Below are 16,358 nucleotides of genomic sequence, written 5' to 3' on the forward strand. Positions count from 1 at the left end.
TTAACGTAAGAAAAGGTGCCTTATTAACCCTGAGGTTATTTCCCCTATCTGCCTTATCCCCTAGGCTGGCAAAGATAAACAGGTATGATAAATAGCGCCTCCTGTCTGTTGTTAACAACCATCTACCCATCTGCCTGGTGCCCAGATTTTGTTTTATATTGACCCAAACCCCAAACACTGTATATCTTCAAAACCCCCCTTTTCCCTCACGTCCCCAAGTTAATGTTCCTAGTTTGTCTCTTTGTACACACCCATTACATTTGGGTGTAAGCCTTCTGATCTGAATAAATATGGGGCAAGGGCCCTTATTCGGGGCTCTTGTCTTTTCCCCAGACATTATCCATCTCTTGCTTTAATCTTGTGTCCACTCTTTTGCTGGTCAAAAGAGAACTTTAGACTTAGAGTCTATGACACAACCCTTAGTTCTTTCTCTATCATTTGGAATCTGTTTCATGGTTTGTCTCTCTCTCTTTTTTAAAAAAAAAATTTAATGTTTTATTTATTTTTGAGAGAGAGAGAGAGCACAAGCAGGGGAGGAACAGAAAGAGAGGGAGACACAGAATCTGAAGCAGGCTCCAGGCTCTGAACTGTCAGCACAGAGCCTAACAAGGGGCTCGAACTCACGGAACCATGAGATCATGACCTGAGCCAAAGTCGGATGCTTAACCGACTAAGCAACCAAGGCACCCTTGTCTCTCTCTCTTTTTTTTTTTTTATAAAAAAATTTTTTTTAAGGTTTATTCATTTCTCAGAGACAGAGAGAGCGTGAGCAGGGGAGGGGCAGAGAGAGAGAGGGAGACACAGAATCTGAAACAGGCTCCAGGCTTTGAGCTGTCAGCACAGAGCCCGATGCAGGGCTTGAACTCATGGACTGCAAGATCATGACCTGAGCCAAAGTCAGATGCTTAACCGACTGAGCCATATGGGTGCCCCTGTCTCTTTTAGTGCCACCATGTTATGTAACCTTCTCATTTTGAGATCTAGTTTTATTGAATCCATGAAATTGCTCTGTAATGTGAATTAATTGTCAAGTACTTCTTTTTGGTTGTTCCTTAGGTTAAACTGACTATATTACTACAAGATGGGGTTATTTGTTTTTTGCATGCTATCTTCCTTCCATTCCATCTTCTTTCCTTATTTTTCTTTTGCTATTTTTCTCTGCTGTGCTAATGCTAGAATTGGTGCCATATCCTTTCTTTTCGTTTTGCATATACTTCAGCAGTTGTGTTCAGATTTTCATTTTATTCTCAGGATTTAATGTAACAATGTTTAGTTGCTCTCTTGATAGCATCTCAGACCAGTTAGCTTTCTTCAGCTAGATGTATTTAAAGAAAACTGTTCTACTCACTTCTATTGTAATCGGAGAGTGTGGTGATATGTTACATGGTCTTCATTATATGTGAGCCCTGCTCCCATATCTGAGGTTTGGTTTAATGTCCCAGCAGGGTTCGTTGCTCTAGTTAAGTAGAATGAACTCGGTAAAGACATTTAACCAAACCACAGATCTGTGCATGGGATGGTATTCTTGGGCTTCCCATCAGACCTTCAATTCTGCCTGTAGCTCTTTGTTCTTGTTCACTTTGTTAGGTATTGGAGGAAAGAAAAACTAGACAGATTTTGGTTTTTTCATCATCTCAAACTGGAATCCTCTGGACCGGTTTAGATAGTATTAAAATAAATTGAAGAATTGAAAGAACTTACTCCTAAAACTCTCTGTGCCTGTCACCTTTTGTTAGAGTGATAGGTGGTGGTGGACAGTTGATAGATGCAATTATTTGATAGGTTTTTGCAATTATTATTATTGGTCTCTCGATTTTTTTCACTTCTTTGCTCAACATAGGTAATTTATTTATTTTACACTGGAAAAATGTTCATTTTATTAATATTTTCAACATCTTAATCTCACGTTATATATAACATATTGTAATAGTATTATTATGCTTGATATCTAGTATGTTTTTAAAATTCTTAGTATGTTTCTCTCTATCCCTTTTTAGTCTTTCTGACTATATCAGAATAGCTGAGGCATATATACTGGAAATAACCATCCGTCAATGTTTTAAATATTTTTATTTTTTATATTTATTTTTATTAAAAACATTTTAAATGTTTTTATTTATTTTTGAGAGAGAGAGAGAGAGAGAGAGAGAGAGAGAGAGAGAGAGAGAGATAGCAGCAGAAGAGCAGAGAGAACAGGAGAGAGAGAATTCCAAGCAGGTTCCACACTGTCAGCACAGAGCCTGATGCAGGGCCTGAACCCATGAACCATGAGATCATGACCTGAGCTGAAATCGAGTCGGACACTCAACAGACTGAGGCACACAGGCACCCCAACCATTAGTCAATTTGAATCATTCTTCATCATAGGCTGTTCTCTTATTGTTTAGTGTTTCTTTGAAATGTTTCTCATTCTGTTTTCATTTTCTTCTTTATTCTTTGATCTGAGAATTGTTTGTCAGTACTCTCACCAATTTTAATTATTCATAGTAGAACACTCTCTTAAAGAAGAGACAGGATGTACTTTCACGTGAAACTTGAATTCAGCCACATCCTTTAAAAAATGCCCTGTTGATACTAAATAAACACTGTCACTGGTCTATGGATACTCTCAAACCCAAGCTGTCCTAAAGGGAATGCATTTTTATGTGCAATGCTCACCAGCAACTGGTAGGTTTTGTGAAAAATCTTCAAGTTCTTTGTGTGACAGCTTAATCCCCATATTTTCCAGAAATGGGACGAGGTTATTCATAGCCACCTTTCCTCCTTAGGAGAGACAAATTATCATAAAAACAACCAAGATGCAGAAAAACTCCTTACTAATTCATGTATATTATGGTTATCACTTTACTCATGAAGACTTTAAGGTCCAGTAAAAGCTAGTCAACGGTATAAGGAGGGTCAATTTTAAGACTAGATGGAGAGTCTCATCCTCAGACTGTATCTTGTTGTTCATATCAACATAGTGCAAGTTCGAAAGGGGCTGGGTAATTTCCTAGGGATTTATGGCATATACCACATATCCATAAATATTGGGAAATACACATGTGAAATTTTTAACGTAATAAAAATAAATCAGTGTATATGAAAAATAAGAGAATATCACAGATATATCTGCTTTCTCATCATACTTCTCACTCACTTTGAAGAGCCTTCACACCATCCAGCAGCCTTTTTTGATACACCTTTCCTTCAGCTGTAAGAAAAGACATGATGCACGGTCAGAGAAAAATAATAAGGGAGATGCACCTAAATAATAAATATTCTACAATTTTCTCCCTATTTCCATAATTTCAAAAAAAAAAATAGACTTTTTAATGATTTTTCTGAAATGTACCTAATTTCCTCTCAAATAATGACAAAGTTGGTTTGGAGAAAGATTTTTAATGAGGCAAATTTATTCACTTTTGCATAAAAGGCAAGGATTAGTGGTTTAAAACTTATAAAACATATCTCATTTGATTTATTTTTACCCTTGACTTCTTTCCTTACATTCTTTCTTTTTCCATTTTTACATTTTTCCACTTACTCTCAGGAATATTAATGGAACCAAGGACAACAATACACATATCTTATTGGCAAGATTAAGTGAAATAGCTATTGATTACCATAATGAAAATGAAATGACCCTGGTTTTTTGGGTCACTTAGTTTTTATTCTAAAATAAAAACTAAAATTTTAGTTTTATTCTAAAATAATTATTTAGAATTATTCTAAATAATGTTAAAAGTTTTCAAAAATGATTAAATAAAACAAAACAACCTGTAACAATCTGACAGCATTTTAGAAGAAAATCTCACAGGCAAGTAGTCTAAACCCCTTGAAGTCTACATATATATTTTAAATCCTTACCATCAACTGGTAGAGTTTTTACTAAATTAAAGTATTCCTTGTCTGTGACCTCCACTTTCATGTCTTTCAGAGCACTGTCTACATCACTGACATCAATTTGCTTTCCTAGAAAAGACAGAAATGGTGATAAAAAAGAACTTGCGAAGAACACAAAATTAGTGAGTTTGATTACAATCAAATGCTGCTAACTAGCAATATTTTTACTCATGTGCCATTAAGATAATTTCATCGGTACTTAAGAATCACATAATCTATAACAAACAAAAAAATTAAAATAAACTTTTTTTTAATGTTTATTTATTTTTGAGAGAGAGAGAGAGAGAGAGAGAAGACATGAGTGGGGAGGGGCAGAGAGAGAGGGGGACAGAATCTGAAGCAGGCTCCAGGCTTTGAGCTGCCAGCCCAGAGCCCAATGTGGGGCTCGAACTCATGAATGTGATCCAATCACGCATGACCTGAGCTGAAGTCGGACACTCAACCGACTGAGCCACCCAGGCACCCCCCAAAATTAAAATTTATTATCACCTTGGCTGGTTTATAAATATATAAATAATAAAATAATAATTTGGGTCTTTTCTTCACAAAATAGAAATGTAAGTAGTTCTCCTGATGGTTTGAAATTGTAATTATGTTAGGAGCAGTATAATGTTAGGCACATAAATCTAGAAAGGTACAAAGATTATATGCCTTAATATGAATTAAAAATTAATATAATATATATAAAAATACACATAGTGATGCTTGTTAAAAAGTATGTTTCAAAACAGAGCCTCAGGCTTCCACAATAATTTTTGTTTTGTACTATTTTTATGGTAAATAATCTTTTGATTACTATACTTTTGTAACTTTAAGAAGGAAAAACAATTTTGGTTTAATTAAGCCTTTTGTTTAAATCAGTGTAAAGGGCATCTCTGAAGTTTGCTGCCTAGAATCCTAAACTTTTAGTTCATAAATTAGGTATGTTGCATATTTCAAGTGCATATGTCTAGTATAAATTTCTTTTTATTTATTCTGCTTAAGAGTCACTTGGCTTCATTAGATTTATACTATTTATCTGTTCTGGAAAGTTCTCTTCAAATATTGCCTCTGTCTTGTTTTCTTTCTCTTTTCTTCCTGGAATTCCAAATAGATATATCTAAGATTTTCTTATCTATCCTCAGTGTCTCTTAACCTCTCTTTCAGAGTCTCCATTTCTTTGTCTTTCTGTGCTATACGCCTTGTAATTTCTTAAGTTCCTTAGTTCTTTCTTCAGCTATTTATAAATCCTTCAAGTATTATATTTATTTATTTTTTTAGTGGCTGAGTAATAGTCCAGTGTCTTTTTTTTCTTCCAAATTTTTATTTAAATTCTAGTTAGTTAACATATACTGTAATATTGGTTTCAGGAGTAGAATTTAGTGATCCATCACTTACATATAACATCCAGTGCTCCCTCCAACAAGTGCCCTCCTTCATGCCCATCACCTATTTAGCCCATCCCCTGCCCACCTCCCTCCATCTACCCTCAGTTTGTTTTCTACCATTAAGAGTCTCTTAAGGTTTTCTTCCCTCTTTTTTATTCCCTTCCCATATGTTCATCTGTTTTGTTTCTTAAATTCCACATCTTAGTGAAATCATATGGTATTGTCTTTCTCTGACTGACTTAGTTCACTTAGTATAACGCACCCTAGCTCTATCCACATTGTTGCAAATGGCAAGATTTCATTCTTTTTGGTGGCTGAGTATTATTCCACTGTATATATACACATCTGCTTTATCCATTTATCAGTTGATGGACACGTGGGCTATTTCCATAGTTTGGCTCTTATTGATAAATGAAACTAAGAGCTGGTTCTTTGAAAGAATTAATAAAATTGATAGCCTCCTAGCCAGACTTATCAAAAAGAAAAGAGAAAGGACCCAAATAAATAATATCATGAGTAAAAGAGGAGAGATTACAATCAACACCACAGAAATACAAATAATTATAAAAGAGTATTATGAAATTTTATATGCCAATACACCAGACAATCTGGAAGAAACGGACAAATGTTTTAAATTTTTACTATTTTCACCTCTCAAAAGTCTTTTTGGTTCTTTACCAAATTGCTTGCTCTTTACTTATGTGTTCCAGCCTCTCTTTTGATTATTAAACTATATTAAGCATGCTTATTTAATAATTTTTGGTCTGATAATTCCAAAATCTAAAATCTCGGGGCACCTGGGTGGCTCAGTCGGTTGAGCGTCCGACTTTGGCTCAGGTCATGATCTCACAGTCCGTGGGTTCGAGCCCTGCATCGGGCTCTGTGCTGACAGCTCGGAGCCTGGAGCCTGCTTCAGATTCTGTGTCTTCCTCTCTCTGCCCCTCCCCCGTTCATGCTCTCTTTCTCTCTGTCTCAAAAATAAATAAATATTAAAAAATAAAAATAAAAAAACCAAAATCTAAAATCTCTGCTCATCTGCTAAATGTTGTTCATTATGGGGGTCTTACTCATGGTGACTTGTTTCTTTGTATGTTTAATAATAATTTTAAACTATAAACTGCTCTTTATGTGAAATTTTTGTTTTGAGAAAGAGAGTACCCTTCAAGACAAGAGTCAGATTGATTCATTCTAGATTATCAGTGCATGAGGTCAGGTGACACTTCAGGAGCATTAACATAGCACATCAATACACAAAGACCATCGCTTATTATAGATTATCCCTTAATTCAGTAGCCTTGGCTATATCCTCCTTGCTTCAGAGAAACAGCCGTTTCTAAAGTTAGTCAAAACATCTTCAGATCTCACATTAAGATCATATTTAAATCTGACAGCACTATATACCATTATAATCTCTACTGCTACCTGAAAGTGTCCAATATCGTTTTGACTAGTTGGTTACTAATAATGGACTATTGCTACTTTCTCCCCATATTACTATCAATGGTGTAACACTCTCTTTTTTTTATTTTTATTTTTTTTTATTTTTTTTTTATTTTTTAATATATGAAATTTACTGTCAAATTGGTTTCCATACAACACCCAGTGCTCATCCCAAAAGGTGCCCTCCTCAATACCCATCACCCACCCTGCCCTCCCTCCCACCCCCCATCAACCCTCAATTTGTTCTCAGTTTTTAACAGTCTCTTATGCTTTGGCTCTCTCCCACTCTAACCTCTTTTTTTTTTGGTGTAACACTCTCAATCCAGGGACTCTATTTCCTTCACCGGTAGAGAAGAATTCTACTTCTGTAATTACAATTTCTGGAGTTCAAGAAGGGTCCATATCCTAAACAGATCATTTGGAAACTTCAGTACCACACTCTGATTTAATATTATTTGTTGGTGGGTCTTGTCTTAAAAGTGAAAAGGGACATAGTAGGCTAAATATGCAATAATTGGTTTAGTTTCTCTTGAAAGATCCAAGTCCTTAACTGATATAATATTGGTTCAAGTGACTGAACATTGCCCTTTCTAGAGATTTCAAACTGGTAAAACTCAAGGATAGGTGACATACTTTTGTAGTAATTATTACTTGGTGCTTTGATGCTGCTCAAAGAAATTGCTATCATAAAGGAAGAAGTCCACAGTAAAATAGATGATATAATGACTAGAGAGAATGCTGTAGCAGATCATCCTATTAAATAGACTGTGCAGAAAAGAGTTAACACAGCAAACCTAAGTCTGCGATCTTTACAAGAGCCTGCTTGCCAGGTGGTACTTGGCTGGCATATGGGAACTCGGATTTCAGAATGTTCCCTCCAATATCAACTGATAAGCCTAAGTCACTGTGCCTAGACTCGTGCAAACAATGCGATTTATGGTGAATATTGGTTTTTCTTCTGGGAGTCTGGTATATTGAGAGTTGTTAGGCAGAGGGTGCCTATGTGACAAGCCTCCAGTAAAAAACCTTGGGCACTGAGGGCTTAATGGGCTTCCCTGGGCACACATGTGAAACTGCATTTTTGCTGCTGGAGGGAAAGTATGTTATGTGTGACCCTTCATAAGAAGGAGAGCATAGGAAGCCTTCACATAGATTCTTCTAGAAGCTGCCTACGTGTTTTTCTCTTACTGATCCAGCTATATCCTTTGTGTTTACCCTTTGCATCATACAGTTCTATGGGTTTTGACAAGTGCAATATGTCACGTATTTACCATTACAGTAACATACAGAACAGTTTCACTGAACTAAAATTCCCTTGTGACTCTCGTGTCCATCACTCCTTCCTATGCCACCCCCCGTAAACTCCTGGAAACCACTGATCTTTTAACTGTCTCTATAGTTTTCCCTTTTCCAGAATGTAATATGTTGGAATAACACAATATGTATGTAGCCTTTTCAGACTGGCTTCTTCCATTTAGCAGTATGCATTTAAGATTCCTTCATGTCTTTCCATAGATTGATAGCTCATTTCCTTTTATAACTGAATAATATTTCATTATGTGAAGGTACCACCATTTGTTTATTCATTCTTTAATTGAAGGTCATCTTATTTGCGTCCAAGTTTCAGCAGTAATGAATAAAGCTACTATAAGCATTTGTGTGCGGCTTTTGTGTAGACATGTTTTCAGCTCATTTGGGTAAATACCTAATTTGCAACTGTTGGATCTTATGGTAATACCGATTAAGTTTAGCTTTGTAAGAAATTGCCCAACTGTCTTCCAGAGTGACTCTGCCATTTTGCATTCCACCAACGATGAATAAGAGTTCCTCTTGTTAGCCATTCTAATAGGTACGTAGCATTCTCTCATTGTTTTAATTTGCAATTCCCTAATGACATATGATGTTGACCATCTTTTCATATCCTTATTTGCCATCTGTATATCTTCCTGGGTGAGGTGAATATTCAGATCTTCTGTTCACTTTTTAAAAAATGTTTGTTTATTTATGAGAGAGAGAGAGTGTGCAGGGGAAGGGCAGAGAGAGATGGGGCAGAGAATCTGAAGCAGGGTCTGGGCTGACAGCAGAGAGCCCAATGCGGGGCTTGAACTCATAAACCATGAGATCATGACCTGTGGTGAAGTCAGATGCTCAGCCAACTGAGACACTCAGGTGCCCATGTTCACTTTTTAATTAGGGTTGTTTTCTTATTGTTTAGTTTTAAGAATTCTTGGAATATTTTGGATATAAGTCCCTTATCAGATATGTGTTTTGCAAATATGTCCTTCCCGTCTGTGGCTCATTTTTTCATATTAAAAACTAAAGTTCGTGTTTGTTTGTTTTTTTTTTTTAAGTTTATTTATTTATTGTGAGAGAGATCATGCTCACCCATGCAAGTAGGGAGGGGTAGAGAGAAAGATAGAATCCAAGCAGGTTCTGTGCTGTCAGTGCAGAGTCGGACATGGGGCTCAAATTCATGAACCACGAGATCATGACCTGAGCCAAAACCAACAGGCAGACGCTTAACCAACTGAGCCACCCAGGCGTCCCTAAACTAAAGTTCTTTCTGAGTGACCTCTTATAGATAAGAAAAACATGTGTAGGATCAGATTCAAAGATTCCATTATAGAATCACAAAATTTGACTTCAATTTTGTAAAGAAATACTTGGAATGGTCAGATTATAATATCCATGACAATAAGATCCAGCAAAGTCAGGATTTTTACCTCCTTGCATACATTTCAAATTGATTATTTGCCACAATCCTACATAAAACAACATATCACTGTAGGAATAAAAACCCCACATTATTGTATTTTTAATTTTATTTTGAGAGAGAGAGGGAGAGAGGGAGAGAGGGAGAGAGAGAAGAGAGAGAGAGAGAGAGAGAGAGAGAGAGAGAGAGAGAGAGAGAGAGAGAATCCCAAGCAGGCTTCATGCTAGGCATGGAGCCTGATGTGGTCCTCAAACCCATGACCCTGGGATCATGACCTGAGCCAAAATCAAGAGTCAGACGCTCAATCAGGTGCCCCAAATTTGCCACATTATTAAAAACTGATTAAGATATTTTGTATTATATTAGAGGACATCACCAATTCATGCCTCCCTCCTCTGAAATAAAAATAACTCTGGAAAATCTGTAACCTTGAGCCCTGAATTACAACTATACCTTGAGGGACCATTTGGGCATTTCCAAATGGATTTTATATAGTTGCTTCTGAGTTATGAATATGTACTAATAATATTATGTTTATTTTCTGGATGGGTTGAAACACTCTTTTGTCAAAAATCCATAGCACACATAGTGGTTAACAAACTTTTAGATGTCCTGTTACCTACCTAGAGCATTCCATCTTATCTATTCAATTGTAGGGCAATATATTTTCTTTTGGTAATTATTCATGATTATACAAGAAGTTTTTCCTATTATTCAGAAATTTCACTGTCTTTTGAACACAAAAACTTCTGGGAATACTTAAGAGACATTATCAGAATTGGAAAATTACATTAAAGACCTCAAACTGAGGTTCTTCAGAGAGTCCAAGAAGCAGGTAGTTCATATAATTCACCTGCTGACCCCAAATCCGAGATCCTCAGAACAAGCGGAAAACTGCATGAAGTAGACAGCTTCCATGTAAGATCATGAGAATAAGAAAACACTGATTATCAGTGCTTTGTATACTTTTCACGTATTTTTATTCTTATTTTGTCATATTTATTCTTTTTATTACTTAATTATATACTTCTGATTTAGCCTATCATGATCTCCCTTACTCCTATCAATAACTTATTAAAGTTTAAGTTTTACTAGAGACAATCAGTTTGCTACAGTTAGGACAATCCTAACTCTATAACTCATCCTTTTACTAGCAAATCAATTTAAAGAACTGCTGTGGGGTTAAGTGACAATTTATGTGTATGAATTGTGCATGACTTTCCAATACTCTTGATGGACCTTGCCTTCTTATAAAGAGTCCATGAGATTAGAAACTTTTCTGGGGAAATAAATAATATCTAGTGGAACAGATTCCTAAGTATAACGTATTCCATCTACAGTAATAAAAAAAATTTGTGGCTGACTGAGCATATCATACAGTCCATGCCCTATTATTCAGTACAATAAGCCAGGTAAAATTCCCGGGATAAATGATAGAATTGCCTTCAATTTTCTTTTGACTAGAGGGGGATTTGCCCCATTGTTAATAGTGCGTATTGTACTTAGATTCATACCATAGACCAATTTATCTAAGAAAAGATAACTTGATTATGTAAGGTAGACTTAAGGCATTATTGGGACTAGTTTTCTTTCAGGCCTAAGAAATACTGGACCATGATTCTAGACTGCCTTCCATTTCCTTCTTATAACACCTTCAGCTAGTTTTGTTTGTGTCACAGCTGTTTGAGTTCTGCTTTTCAGAGTCTTAAATGCTTCTATGTAGCTGCTGTATGAACAAATAATTAAACAAATGATTCAGAGACAAAACCAGGACGAAACTATCCTGACATTCAGATGTCAGCTCATCTCAAAGAAAATCAATAATGGTGAAGGTCTGGACAGTTCCTGGTAATCTCTCCTAGGGCTATGGTTGAGTGAGGATCAAATGGTGGAATTAGGAATAAAAACATTCTCACATTATTAAGAAAAGTCTGTGGCTATAATACAACATTATCAAAAGAATACAAATTGTGAAAGACAGAACAAAATGTATTTGGACAGTACCATATTCTATTGCCAGATGAAAAACAAAGACCTAAGGTCACCTGCTGTATTATGCGGAGTGAATACCAGACTTAAAAATATATATTGTTCCTTATTTATAATAAAAGGCACATCTTCATGTTGGAGGAAAATACTACATATAATAATATAAGGCTAATATCACTGCGCAGAAAATTATGTTGTTGATGACCTATTCAAATAATTATGTCTACATGTAGTATCTCAGTTATAACCTACATTTTGAAATTTCTTCTCATAGGTAAAGACCTAGTACATCTGTTGCAAAAGCACAGATTATCAAAAATAAATAGGTTATCAAAGCAGGTAGAAATATTTAATCAATGAAAGGTTAAAATAGTGAAATTAACAAATAAAGGGATGGTAGAAAATATCATTTGAACCGTGTAAAGAATTAAGTAACTTTTCACTTACCTAAGACAGAACTCAATTCTTCAATCAACGTATCTAGTTTGACCTTCCCTTTATCTACAAGTCAAGACAAAATTTACACACTGAAAAATCCAAACTCAAAAAAAAATAAAGCATAAAATACTTAAATTATGAACTAGAGTAGAGCCTAGATGAAAGCCATTCACTATATCTTGTCCTTTTTTAAATTTATAATTCTTGGATTTTGATAGATAGCTCCATTATCTGCAAGGGACACTAAGATTGTTTGAATCATACAGTTTATCTTAGGTAAAATGTTCTCTTAAGTCTTTTGGATTCGTTCTGTTTCGAACTCCATGTTTCTTTAGGAATGGCTGATAACACATGACTGGTATACATTTAAAACTATTGTTTGTGGTATTATGTTGCTTTCTATCATTGGAGAAAGACAAAAAATTTCAGGAAAAGGATCAATGAAGAGCAGAGTGTGTGGTAAAACTAAAGCTTTTAAATTTTGCTTGAGGGAAAAATGTCATGTAGGGAGTGGAAAGATGATTTGAAAGAGATTGGTTGGAACCAACAGTTTAGACACTGACATCAGATTGCTTGGATTTGGGAATAGAGTAGTGGGGAAAAAAAAGATACAAATCTTGGCTCCACAAAATTTACATTAATTTGCTTTGTTTATGGCTGTATTCCTAAGGCTAAAATAGAGACTGCTAGGTGTTAGGTGTTTAATAGACATTGTTACATGAATGAATAAATTAATTTATCATAAAAATGCTTAGCACTGTGTCTGGAATATTGCAAGACTCGATGCATATAAGGTAAGAGGGGTTCACTGAAAGTCTTCTTTTTAATTAAAAAATTTCTTAATGTTTATTATTTATTTATTTTTGAGAGAGAGAGAGAGAGAGAGAGAGAGCGAGCAAGCAGGCCAGGGGCAGAGAGAGACTATCCTAAGCAGACTCCACGCTAACAGTGCAAGGCCTGACACAGGGTTTGAACTCAGGAACTGTGAGATCATGACCTGAGCCAGACACTTAACTGACTGAGCCACCCAGGCACCCCCAGTGAAAGGTTTTAATCGGAGGAATGACAAAGTCAGATTTTCACTCTGGTTAAGTCATTCAGGCTAGTGTGTACAGAATGAATTTAAGGCAGTGTGACCAGTGGCTGTTACACCAATCGGGAGCCTTCTGTAGCAGTAAGTGAAGGATGATGAAGATTCATCAGTAGGGTAGCAAAGTCAGAGAATATGTCTTTGGGATATGTTTAGGAGAGAAAATGAGGGAACATAAGTCAAAGATAGTTTGTGGCTTATTTCATGGGCAATTGTGGGTAGATGACAGCAGCAGAGGAATAAGAAAATAACTAGGAATGAATTTAACAGGGAAAATAGTTTACTTTTCATATGTTGAATTTGGATTTCCACTGGGATATCTATGTCTCAATATGGATTTGTTGATATAGGAGATCTCTTAATTGATCTCCGTTTAATCAACCTGATGGCCTGAACTATATTCATCATTCATACTGATGCTGATGGTATGCTAAACTTTTACATCTAGTAAGCTACACTTTTAGTAAGCCAGCACATTTGTGTTCTTATGGGTTGAGTTGTTGAACTTGTTTCCAGGCTTCTTTTTATAAAGAGGTGTACTTATTATTAAATTGATAACTTAATCATTATATAAACTGAGGAACTATAAATGGAAAAGGGAGTTATTACCATAAAAACAAATTTGAATGTTTTAGAGAGTTTATGTAAAGGCAAATTGCTAAAAAATAGTTGTGTTGAATTTGGTGTGGATAAAGAACTATAAAAAAATTGGGGAAAGAATTAAGATCTAGATGGATTCTGATGGAAAATTCTGCTCAACGTTTAAAAAAGCACTTTGCTCCACTTAAGAGAAACTAAAAATGGGGGGTGCCTGGATGGCTTAGCTAGTTAAGCATCCAATTCTTGGTTTCAGTTCAGATTATGATTTCACAGTTCATGAGGATGAGCCCCACAACAGGCTCTGCGCTGACAGTGTGGAACCTGCTTGGGGTTCTCTCTCTCTCTCTCTCTCTCTCTCTCTCTCTCTCTCTCCCTCCCTCCCTCCCTCGCTCCCTCCCTCCCTCCCTCTTCTTCTCCCTCTCTCTCTGTCCCTCCCCAGCTCATGCACACACATGCATGCTCTCTCTCAAAATAAATTTTAAAAAAACTTAAGAAAAGAGAGAAACAGAAAATGGGATTGTAGATGACAAATGGGTATATTTGTGCAAGAAAATCTCCAAAGAGCATGGCTACATTAAATTAAAATAGCATTGGCTCAATTTTTTTCATGGAAACAAAACATTTAAGGTATGTGTGTGTGTATATATATATATATATATACACATATACATATGTGTATATATATATGGATATATGTATACATGTATATATATATAAATTTAAGGTATGTATATGTATATACATGTATATATATATATGTGTATATATATATATATATACATATATATATATATGTATATATATATATATATATATATAAATTTTATTATTCCTTACTTTAACTAAATTTTTATATTATCAGATCTTGCCCCTGCCATGGTACATAAAAAGACCTCAGTGTCCTAAACTGAAATGTATGAAATAAGTATAGGTTTGAGATAAAAGGCTTGAAATCTTAAATACATATGGTTAAGTGGAATCATACAGGAACAGTGTGGAAAGAGCCTGAAAATAGAACTGTTATATTACTATCATTTAAGCCAGTGATTTTCAAAAATTTTTACTGTAAACCATACTGAGAACTCTGAGCACGTGCACACACACACAAGTGATCATGAAGACTCATGAAACAATATCTAGCTTTACTATTTTATTCTATTTTATTAAAAAAAAAACTCAACCCACTGGTTTGAAGTGAGAAAGAAAAGCCTATAAGAAAATGAGCCTTGTGGGGCGCCTGGGTGGCTCAGTCCGTTAAGTGGCCGACTTCGGCTCAGGTCATGATCTCGCGGTCCGTGAGTTCGAGCCCCGCGTCAGGCTCTATGCTGACAGCTCAGAGCCTGGAGCCTGTTTCAGATTCTGTGTCTCCCTCTCTCTGACCCTCCCCTGTTCATGCTCTGTCTCTCCCTGTCTCAAAAATAAATAAACGTTAAAAAAAAAAAAAAAAAGAAAAGAAAAGAAAATGAGCCTTGTGAACAAGACAAGGGTACACATTCTCACCACCTCTACTCAACACAATACTGGAAGTCTATTCTAGAGCAATCAGTCTAAGGGAAGAAAAAGCATCCAAATAGGAAGGAAGAAGCATAATTGTCTTTGTTTGCAGATTATATCATCTTATATATAGAAAGTCCTGAAGACTCCACCAAAAAACTGTTAGAACTAATCAATGAATTTAGTAAAGTTGCAGGATACAAAATCAGCATAATGAAATCAGTTGCATTTCTATACACTAACAATGAAATATCTGAAAAAGATATAAAGAAAACAATACCACTCACAATAGCATAAAAAACCCAAGATATTTGGGAATAAATGTATGTATGTATGTATGTATGTATGTATGTATGTATGTATGTATGTATCTATTTATCTATCTATCTACAAATAGGCTTAACAACCAGTGCGGAGCCCAATGTGGGGCCTGAACTCACATCCCGGAGATCAAGACCTGAACTGAGATTGAGAGTTCGACACTTAACTGACTGAGTCACCCAGGCGCCCCTTCGGAATAAATTTAAATAAGGAGGTGGAAGATCTATATAATGAAAACTACAAAACCTTGATGAAAGAAATCGAAGAAGACACAAGCAAATGGAAATATATCTCATATTCATGGGTCAGAAAAATTAATATTGTTAAAATGTCTATACTACCAAAAGTCATTTATAGATTCAATCCAATTCCTATAAAAATTTCAATGGTATTTTTTTCATAGACATACAAAGAAATCCTTAATTTATATGGAACCACAAAGGACCCCGAACAGCCAAAGCAATACTAAGAAAGAAGAACTAGGCTGGAGGCATTACCCTTCTTGATTTCAAACTATTATTACAAGGCTCATCAAGCAGTATGGTACAGCATAAAAATAGATACATGGGCCAAGAGAACAGAATTGAGAGCCTGGAAATAAAACTTCACATATACAGTCAACTGTCAACAAGGCAGCCAAGAATACTCAATAGGGAAAGGATAGTCTCTGATATAATGGTATTGGGAAAACTGGATAACCACACGCAAAAGGATGAAACTGTGCCATAATCTCATACCACTCACAAAAATGAACTTGAAATGGATTAAAGACTTAAATGTAGGACCTGAAAACTGTAAAAATTCCAGAAGAAAACATAGGGAAGAAAGCTCCTTGACATGAGTCTTGGCAATTATTTTTTTAGATAGGACACAAAAAGCACAAGCAAAAAAAAAAAAAAAAAGAAAGAAAGAAAGAAAGAGAAAGAAAAAGAAAAGAAAAAATTACTAAGTGGGACTACATCACACCAAAAGGCCTCGGCCCAGAAAAAGAAACAATCAAACAAATGAATAGGCAACTTAC

The 16,358-nt window shown here is 35.5% G+C and overlaps 1 protein-coding gene across 1 annotated transcript in view; it reads right to left on the bottom strand.

Moving 5' to 3' along the window:
• Positions 1-2,641: 2,641 nt before the first annotated feature.
• LOC145715162 (uncharacterized) overlaps positions 2,642-16,358 on the bottom strand; it is a 37,385-nt gene continuing 23,668 nt past the window's right edge. The window contains exons 12-15 of the mRNA XM_081794821.1: positions 11,842-11,895; positions 3,850-3,954; positions 3,140-3,193; positions 2,642-2,763 (exon numbers count right to left, since the gene is read on the bottom strand). Of these exons, the coding sequence (XP_081650947.1) occupies positions 2,642-2,763; positions 3,140-3,193; positions 3,850-3,954; positions 11,842-11,895 (335 nt within the window). The remainder of the gene's footprint in view (positions 2,764-3,139; positions 3,194-3,849; positions 3,955-11,841; positions 11,896-16,358) is intronic.

The sequence above is a fragment of the Panthera onca genome, assembly GCF_046562875.1.
Source record: "Panthera onca isolate mPanOnc1 chromosome E1 unlocalized genomic scaffold, mPanOnc1 haplotype 2 h2.Chr16_ul_5, whole genome shotgun sequence".
NCBI classification, from domain to species: Eukaryota; Metazoa; Chordata; class Mammalia; order Carnivora; family Felidae; genus Panthera; species Panthera onca.